Source organism: Hoplias malabaricus, chromosome 2, assembly GCF_029633855.1.
Source record: "Hoplias malabaricus isolate fHopMal1 chromosome 2, fHopMal1.hap1, whole genome shotgun sequence".
NCBI lineage: Eukaryota > Metazoa > Chordata > Actinopteri > Characiformes > Erythrinidae > Hoplias > Hoplias malabaricus.
In genome coordinates this window covers 13,594,909-13,608,344 of record NC_089801.1, presented here as the reverse complement: position 1 = coordinate 13,608,344, position 13,436 = coordinate 13,594,909, and the positions used below count along the sequence as shown (strand labels likewise).

The 13,436-nt window shown below is 38.3% G+C and overlaps 1 protein-coding gene across 1 annotated transcript in view; it reads left to right on the top strand.

The window, feature by feature from the left end:
* The first annotated feature begins 1,146 nt into the window (after positions 1-1,146).
* The window catches only part of gucy1b1 (guanylate cyclase 1 soluble subunit beta 1), a 35,327-nt gene continuing 23,037 nt past the window's right edge, over positions 1,147-13,436 (top strand). Inside the window, exons 1-6 of the mRNA XM_066658698.1 lie at positions 1,147-1,248; positions 2,673-2,746; positions 8,648-8,748; positions 9,954-10,072; positions 10,454-10,651; positions 13,109-13,339. Of these exons, the coding sequence (XP_066514795.1) occupies positions 1,246-1,248; positions 2,673-2,746; positions 8,648-8,748; positions 9,954-10,072; positions 10,454-10,651; positions 13,109-13,339 (726 nt within the window). The 5' untranslated portion in view covers positions 1,147-1,245. The remainder of the gene's footprint in view (positions 1,249-2,672; positions 2,747-8,647; positions 8,749-9,953; positions 10,073-10,453; positions 10,652-13,108; positions 13,340-13,436) is intronic.

Here is a 13,436-nt window from a genome sequence, read left to right as displayed (position 1 = left end):
GCATGAAACCTAGTATAACCTTTTGTTCCTGTCACAGCATTAAACACAGTAATCCAGTTGGAACTGCTGCAGTAGAAGGGAAGGAACCAGAGGAAATCCACAAAGCACTCTTAAAGACAATAGAAAAAGATATGCTTCTTAATATTTTGCTATTGAAAAAGCCGGGAGGTTATGGGTTTGAGTCCTGCTCTGGGTTGACTGTCTGTGAGGTTTTGATGTGTTCTCCCCGTGTCTGCGCGGGTTTCCTCTGGGTGCTCTGGTTTTCTCACAGTCCAAAAACACGTCGGTAGGTGGACTGGCAACTCAAAATTGTCCATAGGTGTGAGTGAATGTGTGTGTGTTGTCCTATGAAGGACTGGCACCCCCCTCAAGGGTGTGTTCCCACTTTGCGCCCAATGATTCCAGGTAGGCTCTGGAACCACCGTGACCCTGAACTGGATAAGTGGTTACATATAATAAATAAACTCTTGTCCACATTTTGAATAATGAACAGACCATTAGAAATGCTCTTGAAGTTTTCTTTTTACACTGACTTCCGTTTTATGTTAAGAATGTTTGTCTTTTTACCAGTTAGGAAGCAAAACAATTTGTCCAGGCCAAAATAAAGGTTAAGTGATTTATGGTCATATAACAAATTTCAGCCCATTAGATCCAAATATTTACATTGAAATTAAAAGAATAATTTTCGTCTGTACTCCCAAAAGTCACAAGAGAATATCACACAGGAGAATTTTCAGTGCATGCAAACAATCCCACAATGCACTGCAAAAAGTAGTGTACAACCCATATCAGACTGCGTTGTTTGGTGAAAACCCGCATGAGACAGTGTTCAGAATTATTCACTGCCCTCATAAATTCAGTTCACTATAATAATGCACTATATAGTGAATAATATAGGGAGTAGGGAATTGGGAGCCACAGGGTCTGCACGACTACATCTATGTGTAAAGTGCGCATGCTCAGCAGCATTCTAAAGCCTGCTCAGAATAAGTTAATTAAATAAATGAATAAAGCCGCCTCGATGAAGCGTGTGCACTTGAAGTTGAACGTGATTGGCTGTCTGCAGCAACGCACCCGCCTCCCGCCGACGTATCCTCGCACGCTCATTGGATGCAGCGTGCGTCAATCAAAGCCGGGACCAGCCAGTCTCAGGAATGGTGGGTTCCCACGTTAACGGCCGTCAGCGCTGCTCGAGCCGCCGTCCGGAGCCTTCATTTATTTGAACGAAAAATCACAGCAGTAAACATGGTAGGTGAAGCTACAGTATTCCCAGTATTGTATTTATTTGTCTTATAGTTGAATAAATGTGCCAAAGGCGGAGACGCCAGTGTTTTTTTTGCGCCACAGGAGACGGTAGCATTGCTCTTAGGTAGAAATACCAATAAAAAATAATAATTTTACAACAGGCTCGCCTGCTACATTAACACTGCCGTATTAACCCAATTTACCTCTGATTGATCACTTTATCTGGGTTTAAACAAAGTAAGTAAGCGTTTAGAATAACACATACTGGGACTGTGGTAACGTTACATGTCTCCCAGTGATGTTAAACATCACATATGGTCGAGAAAGGCTTTTTAAAGGTGGGGGTCCATTTCCGTCTCACAGATATCACATTGACATATGTGTACATTGATTAAAGAATTAAAGTAAAGAACATAACAAATGTGCAATCGTATGGAGAGCCCTGGTCCAATGCCACGTTTTGATTGTCCATGTATAAAATGTTAACCCACTTTCTAAAGAGGGAAAAGTTAATGTTTCCTACTGACTTTACCTACAGCACAGTGTCCACTAACACAGTGAAGGACGATAGAACTTCTCTCACTACTTTTGCATAGGCCACATTTTGTGTCCTATCATTTTTTTTTCCAGACCCACAATGTTAAATCCAGGAAATGAATAATAATTGTGTATTAAAATGTGCAAATGTCTGTAGAAGACGTGTGCTTACGCCATTTCACCAGGGGTGCCCACATTATTGAATATGACCATAACCACTTACTAAGGTTTGATAAGGCTGCTTTTATATTATTATTATTTAATCCCTGTACTACATATGCTATGTAAATAGTATAATATATGTGTAGTATAAACTCCACGGTGTTACTACGTACACTTAGTGTGATGTTCCTATATACACCAAGGGACACTTTTGAGCCACCAATCCACGTGTTTTTGGACAGTGGGAGGAAACCCACACGAACACAGGGAGAATGCACCAAACTCCTCACAGTCACCTGGAGCAGGACTTGAACCCACAACCTTCAGGTCCCTGGAGCTGTGTGACTGTGACACTACCTGCTGCACCACCATGCCATCCTTTATATAATAACTGCAATTTATCACAATTGCAGTACTGGTCCAAAAAATTGCAGTTAGATACACTCTCCGGATTGTTCAGCCCTGCAACAACTATATGTATGTTCCATATGAATAACATGAATAAAAGTGTGTGTCTCTCTGTCTCTCTCTCTCACCTTATAATATATATCAAAATCACAGTAGCATATAAATATATATATACTACTGTGATTTTGATAGGGATTGAACATATTCTTTGAACAGTTAAAAGCCTGTCCTCTCACACTGAGGACTTGTCATTGCTACAATTTAATGTTCTCCCATAATTCTGTGTCTTAATAGTAATGTGTGTTTTTCTGTTTTTGCAGTATGGTTTTGTCAACCACGCTCTGGAACTCCTGGTGTTAAGAAATTATGGTCCAGATGTGTGGGAAGATATCAAGTGAGTATATAAAAATAATCCATCTTTGAAAAAAAGAAAAATCCAAAACATTTTCAGGATATTGATATAAATGTGAATTCAGTTTATTTTAGTACTGCTTTCTATAGTGAATAATGTCGGTAGTAGTAAGCAGGGAGCCATTTCTGACACTGCTAAAGTGTAAAAGTTGTAATCATGTCAGATGTCAAAGAAATGAAGCATTAGTAATCATCCCTAAGGATATTCATTGGTATAATATGGTGTTCCTGCCCAAGCTGGGAATCAAATTGTAGTCTATTTTGGCAAGGACAGCAGTGTTACACTACTGTGACCATCCAAATTATTATATGACACAATATGAATGCCTCCAGTGTTCTGCTACTTGCACTTACTCTCAACACTAAAACCTTATCCAGATGGGATTAATTTTCCATTGGTTCCTGGATTAATTCTCTCTTTTAAGGGGGTCCTCTGTAGTTTGATTTCCGTCAGAATCAAACATGTCTGTGTATTTTACCCCAAAATCTTCAGAGAATATTACAGGCTAAATTACTTTCTGTTTTTCACTGAACGTAGAGGTCGCCTGATAATTTTAATCCTGTTCAGATGCAAATCTCTGTGTTTTAACAGACAGATCTCACCTCACATTGGATAGAATAGGAGTTAGGGCACTCCTGCACACCGTATTTAGCCTCTGAGTGCACGTTTCCATAGATACTCCCAGAAAATATTTTGAGAGCAATGAAACTTGTGAAAATGGAATTGTTACTGAGCCAGTTATTTGGTGTAGGTGTTGAAGCTTCTCCAGACTGGGAAAGGGTTATCAGAAGAAGGGAAAAAAAAACCAAAGTCCATAAACACATTCTAAGTGAGTTGACTGTGGAACTGTGTTCTCTGGTGTCATGGGGCACCAGTCAATACCACTGAGATGAGCTGGAGTGGCATTTCAGATTCAAACAAATCTTCCAACCTCACTAATGCTCTTGAATGCAACAAAATCGTCACTGCAATGTTCAAACATCTAGTGTAAAATCTTTCCAGAATAGTAGAAGCTGTTTATGCACCAAAGGGGGATAAACTGCCTGTTAATTGATTTACAGAAGAAGATACAAGTCTAGAAACATTTGGACATAGTGTTCCTATTTTACACAGTTTCAGACCAACTTGAGTCTCAGGTTTTACAGCAAACTAAAAGCACAGAAAATAAATATACCACTCTATATTCACAATTTGTAACTGGAGACATTAATCTTGTCTTTCAGTGAAAAGCATTTTCCCAGAAAAGTCAGACTCTTCGTGCAGTCGCCAGATGTTCAGTGTCATGAAGTGAGCACCTAAAATAGTCTTAAGATGCAGCATTATCCCAAGTTCATCCCCCCAACTGCTAACATACACATGCTTACATTTCTATCTTTGTGGGGTATTTCCATTGACATTGGTATGGCTTGTTTTCATGTTTGAAAACGTATGATTGGTTCTAAATGTTGCTATGCTTAACCGAACGCACCTCTAATTCTGATCTCTGAAGCCTTAAGCTAATGTTCGTTCCCTTAATGTTTTTCTACGATACACAGTTGAAATTCGACACATAACACTTTAGCTAATTCTAGCCAGCAAATTTTGAAAGGTAACAACTGAGCTCTTTTTTTAAGCTCAAACATTATGATAGAAGTAGCCATGCTAAGCTCAAACACCAAAAATAAATATTTGTGTACTTTGTCTATTCAACAGAAATCTGTAAAATCGTAAATGCAGCTCTAACCTCAGAAATTCAAAGCTAACTTTACTGTTACATCTTTCCACCAAATCATACCTATATGTCATATCTAAAGGTTGCTAAAACAAGCTAATTTCTAATGGCTGTGATTGTTGTCTGAATTAATTACAAGGATATATTGCGTTTGTTGTGTAACAGACCTCAGAATACAAAACTTCCAAATCAAACCTGCAATTCTTCTTGAGATTTTCCCTCACATTATCCTGTTATCCCGGGTCCCCATACAGATCTAAATACACACAGAGGTCATCAAAACAATGCACATACACAGCTGAAGTTTATTTGACTTCCTGGGGTTCCCCCTGTGTTAAAATGTCAGACTTATTCAGGTCCCATCTGTTCCACTGTAAACATTGCATGGCAGATATATATTGTTGCTGTCGAATCAAATCCTTGCAACTCCTGTTTTTTTTTTTTTTTTTTAATGCCAGCTGCCTTTTACATTGTTTGAATGTCCATGACAAGGGATTGACAAATATGAGCAATAAAATTACAGCAAACTGCTCATTAATACTTATAGTCCTATACAATAGAGACAATAAGAAAGTAAGGGTATTTGATTGGATGTTTTTGTGCAGTAACACTCTACTGTTTTCTGTGAGTATTTGATAGCGTTGAGCCCTAACAGTTTTAGTGAGGTCAGGTACTGATTCTGGATTACAAAAGGTACTGGATGGAGCTCCATCTCAGCAGTTATACCCCACTAATTGATGTCTGGCATTGAGCGTTTTGATCATAGGCTCATTTAATGTTTTTCTATGAGGATTATATTAGATGCGTGTACAGCTGGTTGTCTGTAACCTCAGAGGATGTGCATACGGTGAGATACAGTGTATCACTGCTAATTTCAGAAATGTAATATTCAGTTACAACATTGCTAATATATTTCTCTTGCTAGAGCTTATGTATTTTGTCAGCTCCACTGCAATCGTGTCTCTCAAAACTTGCAAGGCTTAACATCTAGCGCAGATTTGGCTTATCTTCGAGTACCGTCTGCTACGGACCTGATTAATGATATGATCTCCATTCTATTTTTGGCCTGTGTAAGACAGATTTTTTTTCTCATGCTGTTTTAACCTTGCTTTATGTGTTTAGCTAAGCTGCTCATTCATCATTTCTGTTCAGCGCCACAAATCAATGTTGTTTTTTTCTGCTTGGTTGTGGTAATAAGGTCAAAAACACCTCATTTAATACCTGAATTAAAAACATATTTGTTTGCAAAGCAGATATTTTTTGTTTTTCAGTTATGTACAGATTCTCATGGGAATGTACTTTTTTTTTTAAGTTCAAAGGCCTGGGGAGGTGCTTTTGAAATTGCTGCATGCAGCAGATGCACTTACGACTTATGCACAGTCTGGAAAGTCAGCATTTTACAAATAAAATGTAGGATATATGGCTGTAGTGTAGCGTTTAATAGTTTGGAATAATTTTCATATTTACTTCTTTTTTTACCCTGTTTACAATAATATACAGAACCTTGTAGAGTAGTGTATACATGGTGCATTTATGAATTACAGGCTATTCAGCAAGAGTTATTCTAGATGCTTTATTCAGTATTTCAAAACTTCGCAGTCACACAGCTCTAAGGACTTGGAGGTTGTGGGTTCAAGTGCTGCTCCGGGTGACTGTCTGTGAAGAGTTTGGTGTGTTCTCCCCGTGTCCGTGTGGGTTTCCTCCAGGTGCTCTGCCGTGGGGAAGGGGCCACGCTGACCCTTATATCTGTGAGCAAAAAGTTGAGTAAATTTAGTTTATTGCAGTGCGAATGTGCACACTGACACACGTGTAGATAAAAACCCATTTTTGAGAGACCAAATATCAGTGACTGGTGCTGGAGGAACGGAGAAGTTAGAAAATAAGCAAAATAAGATGGTGTGCACTGCTTAGAAGCATAGCTGGCGGGCATATGTGGTTTAGGACACCACAGCAAATTTTTCAGCGAACTGAGGCTCAAAACACACATATTTAGAGGATAAAGCCACATACCTGTGAGCACAAAGTCGGGTGAAGGATTTTCTGACTATTTTGTCTGTTTACAACCTTCTTCCTCTCTTTTAACCCAAACTCAGAGCTAAATTTACAACTGTAGTTCGCTACTGGGCTTGTGTACATCAACAGTCATTGAGCTCCCACAGCGCCCCCTCCCTGTGGCTCTCTTAAATGTACAAGAATATTTCAGTTGCGTTCTTAAAGACTTAGAACATAAATTTGACACACACACACACACACACACACACACACACACACACACCACCAAACCCTAATTTGAGTAAAGTTGGACCTTACGTGAGAGTAGCTCACCATTGTTGATAAAATGAAATTTCAGAATTTATTTTAAGAAATTCATGGTCATGCATTCATAATTATGTTATTCCTTGTTTCATCACTGAGGAAAAATTTAGTTTTTGTTTTTAAACCTATGAAATTGCACAGCACTGGTATTTTGGCATAATGTTTTTACATTTGTCAGCAAACTGCATCAATATTATTGAAAACCTTGATTACAAACAAGTTGGGGAATTTGGTAAAATGCAGTAAAAAAACAGAATCTGGGATGTGTTCATTCTTTTGAAGCTTTTACTGAGGGAAAAATCCCCTGAAAAATTGAATTGTTTTAAATATAAACAAATGTATTTTTGATTAGAGGCAAAATAAAAGTGAAAAGTTTATAGAATATTCAAGATACATTTGAATATTTAAACATTTCATAATAAGTAAGGAGCACAGTGGTGCAGCAGGTAGTTGCAGTCAGTTGCAGTGAGTGAATGTATGAGTGTGTGTTACCCGGTGAAGGACTGGCGCCCCCTCCAGGGTGTGTTCCCGCCTTGCACTCAGTGATTCCGGGTAGGCCCCGGACCCACCGTGACCCTGAATTGGATAAGCGGTTACAGATAATTAATGAATGATTGAACAATAAGTAAGTAAACTTACTGAAGTTTGGTAAACTTGGTGAATGTAGAAGATTCTGAGCCTGCCCTGAATAACAGGACACACATGGCCTGGGACACTCCCTGGATGGGCCACCAGTTTATCACAGGGAATCAGACACTCACACATTCAGTCACACACACACACACATATAGACACTTTAGGGTTAGACAGTACACCTACAAAAATATTTTTGGACTGTAGGAGGAATCCCATGCAGACACAGTGAGAACACACAACCCCAGGACACTGGAGCTGTATGAGGGAAGACGGTTGAGGAAACACGTATATCTTCAATATTTAATTCACCAAATATTGACTTACAAATAGCGACATTTTTTTAAAGGGCTGGTTCTTATCTATCACATAATGAGGGAATCAAAAAGAAAATAATGAAAAAAGCTAATGAAAGAGTGGCAACAGGAAAATATTATCTCCACATGTCAGCACATCTGCATAAACACACCGCACAGCACATAAAAGCTTCCCTGAGACAACTTTCTTCAAATAAGCGCAAGGAAATATGAATTTTAAAAGAGATGAATAATTGTAAGGTGGGAGAGACATAGATACAGAGAGATAGAAATTAGAAGTAAATACTGTAGTTTCCTTAATACTAACTCAGACAAAGCAGTTATACCCTCATATATATATATATATATATATATATATAGATATAGTAAGTAAGGGGCCTACTATATATATATATATATATATAGTAATTGCATTAGTAGGGTCAGAGACTAATGTTAGCTGATAAGTTCTGGATCATAAATGACACTCCAACCCATCCCAGAGGTACTGAATAGAGCTCCATCACTCCAGAGAATGCAGTTCAGCTGATCCACATGCTGGGTTTATACCTTTCTAGCCCACACTTGGCCATGGGTATGGTGACACTTCTTAGAGTTTAATTCTATTGGCGAAGGCTTCCATTTGAAATAATAGAAACTGTGGATGCAACTTCACAGGGGACTGCAGCAATGTTCAGGGATTTTATTCCATGTAATTTTGCAGCATTTCTATTTGTCCATTTGTAATAAAACGTTCACATTATGTACCGTGTTCAGATGATATATATATTTATTTATTTGGATTATTTCTCAGATAATTTTTTTTCACTTTGTCTGTCCACTACTAAAGACAATATAAAGATGTGTAACCTTTCTAAAGAGTTCAGTTTTTTCCACTGTGTTGATCACGTTCAAATCTTCTCACAGACGCGAGGCCCAGGTCGATGTTGAAGGACAGTTCCTAGTCAGAATCATCTATGAGGATGCGAAAACCTACGAGCTTGTGGCTGCTGCAAGCAAGGTGTTAAGTAAGTAGTTGAAGATGTTTTTGTTAGTCATTAATTATTTAGTTATTCTCAAATTCTAAAAACCCCTGCACTTACTCATCACTATTGTTCATTCATCATTGTTCAGTTTCTGATAATGGGCTGCAGTTGTGTACATATTATTTAGGTGATGGATCATTCTCAGCACAGCAGTGATATTGACATGGTAATGAATATGATGTTGTGTGCGTTTTTTTTTTTTTTTTAATACACATATTACTCATAGTTGGATTGAGTGACAGCCACCCAATATATCCAACAAGAGCTTCCTTGTGGACATATACTGACCATTGACAAATGATTGCAGCATGATTAGCACAAACTGTGGATCAGAAAATAATAGCAGGTCCACATATCATGGTTTTAGCCCTGATTTTCTGAAGTATTTTTAATTTTCTAATTTTCGTTAAATATTTTTGGAGATCGCAGACAGAACCCTCAAGTCAGAGGTAAATCAGCGAGTGCTCAGTTCTCGCTCAGTCGTTATGTGTGAACAGCTGAAAGATGAGTTCAGAGAGCTGAAAAACGCCTGAGAAATATCTAGCAGGATTGATATCTGGACCTGTCAGTGACTCTAACTCTGCTAGTGTGCAAGGTGTTGTGACTGGCGGTGAGTTCATAGACCAGCTACAGCCAATGAGAGCACAAGACACAGGCTGAGCTACACAGTCTGTGCTATCTAAGGCTCTTGTTCTGTATATAATTTCTTCATAATTTACATAAATTACTGCACTGTATTTTTTGCATTTGTGTTCTGTGTTCAGTGATTCCAGGTAGGCTCCGGACCCACCTGGATAAGCAGTTACAGACAATTAATGAATTAATTAATGTAGTTTGTACCAGAATACATGCGCATACACACAGGCTTTTCAGTAATATGAGAAGGCAGCTGTGTTTTCATTGCAAAATATTTATTTACTTCCAACTCTCTCTGCATAACAGACAATCCCTGCAATCATGTACCATGGAAGGCAAAAACACTGAAAGACTCCAGATTATGAGGAACCAAGTTGTTTCATGTGAAATGTACAGCGATCTGATGCCTTTGAAAGTCATGTAGTGTGTACATGGCATAAGCTACAATTACAAACTCTGCCTATAATTAGTTGAAGCTACAAATGAGGTGTTTTGTTAAGAAGTATATGTATATATTTTGGATTCATGTTTGTTTGCTTTACTTCAAATAGAAATGAATGCTGGTGATATTCTGCAAATGTTTGGGAAGATGTTCTTCGAATTCTGTCAGGAATCTGGCTATGACACCATCCTACGAGTCCTTGGCTCCAACGTTCGGGAATTTTTGCAGGTAAAGAGCAAATGATCAAACTATTGTGCCAAGACTGCTCAGTGCAGTCAACGTCTCCCTAAGATGCTTCATGCAATGAATGCCACTGGAGCTTAATTTGCAGAAAATGGCAGTGTTTTATCTAATCATCTTTTCTAAATATTCTTAGTCCAGATTCAGGTTTGGGATGGCAATACAAATCTGTTCAGAAAAACTAGAATTAGACATTTCCTACAAATGATTCAGCCCTAGTAAACTTTTTTCTTTCAACCAGCATCCCTCAACATTTTGTTGTAATTCAGGCTGAACATATCCATCACTTCTAAAGCCTTCATGCATTTTTAATCCTAGAAGATCTGAAGGTTTGAGTGGCATAGCAAGAAAAGGCCATTTGTGTTTCAGAATCTGGATGCTCTGCATGACCACCTGGGCACCATCTACCCTGGGATGCGTGCCCCCTCGTTCCGCTGCACAGATGCTGAGAAAGGAAACAACCTCATCCTTCACTACTACTCAGAGAGGGAGGGGCTTCAGGACATTGTCATCGGCATCATCAAAACTGTCGCTCAGCAGATCCATGGAACTGAGATCGAAATGAAGGTCTGCCTTTTTTTCTCCTTTCCTGCTATTCCTCTGTTCTATATTTTGTCCTCTAAACACACCTTTAAAGTCTCTTCTCTGAAGGTAACATTCCCACCACAATATAGCGCTATTTTATAACAAAATCATAATATATACGTGCAGTATATATAAGTGCAGTATTTAAAATTCATTAAAATTTGAATCTTTTAACATAGTCAAAACAACGATGTTGGCATTATACACAATGAATTACTGACATTAAATTATGTGACCATGATTTAATTATTGTAACAGACTGTTGCCCCATCTTTGGTCACTGAAACATCTTTATGATTTCTGTCATCTTCACTAAAGGCAAAACACTTCCAAATGTCAGTATTTTTCTTTGGTACAAGCTGTTTAAGTTGCTCGGTTGGCCTCAGTGTTTAGGTTCTCCTATGTGTTGCTTCCATGTGTCAGAGTGAATAAGGCAGAATTATGTGACTACATGTTTGGTAATTTGTTTTTAAGGAGCTGGTACACAGAGACAAAGTGGAGGAATTTTAAACAGTATTAAAAAAAAACAAGGATGAACAGAATTATAAGAAAATTTGACATAATCAATGTAAATATCTGAATGGGGATTTCGATTAAATTTCTATTAATTGTCAGCCATAGAGTGCATTGCATCTACAAGGTCTGAAATGTAATCTTGAAGTTGAAGTAAATTGAACATTAAAGTAATTATGTAATGAAATGAAAATTATGTAATCACATAGTTAAGAACAGTAATTAGTCTAATTTTCTGAGGGCTAAACCTGAACTTGTACTACAATAAATGGAACAATAACATAGGCAACACACGAGGCAGAGAAGATGAGGATGTATGTGCTACATGCTCTCAGTGAGGGAGATCAACAACAAAAGTTGCTTTCTTATTCTTCAGAGAAACCACAAGCCTAAAGATTCCACATTGTTCTTTATGTCTGTCTGTCTGTCTCTCTCTCTCTCTCTCTCTCTCTCTCTCTCTTTCTCTCTGGTGTGAAACGAGCAAGCTGAATTGACAGACCCTCCAAATGTAACACCTGATTTCTCGATAAAATGCCGGCTGCCGTTGTCATGACAACAGTAGGGCAAAGAGACAGAGGCTTGACGTCAGCAGAACGAGCTCAGTTACACGCAGGAAAAATCTCAGCAAAGCTGCTGCACCCTTCCATGTGTGCTGCCTCACAGTCTTTTCACGCTTTAGGATTTTAGCATTTGAGAGAGATAAATAAATAAGAGAAAACTATGCTGTAGTACTACTAGAACAAGATTTGTTTTACACAAGAAGATGGGGGAAAAGTAAATATTACCAGTGTTTATCAATGACCACAACCCCACCATTATCTGCAGCTTTAGCTTTTACATAAAGGTGGCTTTCATCTCAGTAAAGATTTTTTATGTAATAAATACTATATGGCCATTTCTATTTGCATGTGGAGGTGGTAGATGTGTTTTCATATTTTATCAAAGAAAATGTAATACAAGGTATAAAGGAAATGGGACTCCTAACCATCATACAACACTTGATCGAACACCAATAGTCCTCTCCGTCAGCAAACCTTCCTTAAAACCTTTGGGGTGGTTTCCCAGACAGGGATTAATCCTAGTCCTGGGCTACGCAGAATTTGAATTATAATTTTCAATGGAAAAGAGGACATAGTCCAGGACTAGGATTAATCTCTATTTGGGTCACCACCCCTTTATTTCTAAGACAAAACCATTGTTCACTTCTGTTTTAGATTTTAAAAAATCCAAAATACTCTGTCCATTCTTTTAATTTGAGAAGACAACTCAACTCTGTGGGTCTGAAAGTTCGTGGAGCTGTTAAGAAGCAATTGGTGAGGAAAGGAAATAGACAAAAAGAAAAAAGTTGCAAATGAACAAGAACAAACAAGCAGCTGGTGTTATCAGAACAATTAACTAGAAAGTTCAGTGTAAACCTCAGTATCATTGAAAATGTTTGGATTACTTGGATCAATCATTACGTTACAGATGTGCAATACAGTACTGTGCAAAGTCTTAAGCATCTCAGATAATTTTTTAACATTGTAGATGTATTTTGAATGAGCAGGAAGAGGTTTATTTCAATGTGTTTTTTTCCTTGATTGTATAGTACTAAGTAATTGTATAATTATACAGTGAAATAATTGTATAACACTGGACTGACTTGAGAAGACATTTGGAAAGGGTTTGGTGTGTGCGGCGGAAGAATACACGGTTACGCAGTTATATGTTTTTTGATAATTACTGTGTTAGGATAGGTGTTAAGATAGGATAAGTGCTTACAGTATGTTATTTACGTACAGTATGTACGTATGTTCCGACTTACACCGAAAATCAGTTTACGACGCAGGAACAGATCAACGTCATAAGTCGAGGACCCCCTGTATTTGTAAAAATGATCACAGAAAAAGTCTCTGTATCCAGTTCTGTTTACCTCCCTATTACCAGGTCATTCAGCAGAAGAGTGAGGAATGCGACCATATTAAGTTCCTGATTGAGGAGAAGGACTCTGAGGAGGAGGCATTTTATGAAGACCTGGACGGCTTTGAGGAGAATGGCACTCAGGAGACTCGCATTAGCCCCTACACTTTCTGCAAGGCCTTCCCTTTCCACCTCATGTTTGACAAAGACCTCATGCTCACCCAGTGTGGAAATGCTATCTTCAGAGTCTTGCCACAGGTTAGAATGGCTAGGGACAAGGCTTTCATTTATGAACTTAATTAAACATCAGAACCACTCAGTGTACTGACCTTCACACACTATTGACCTTCACAGT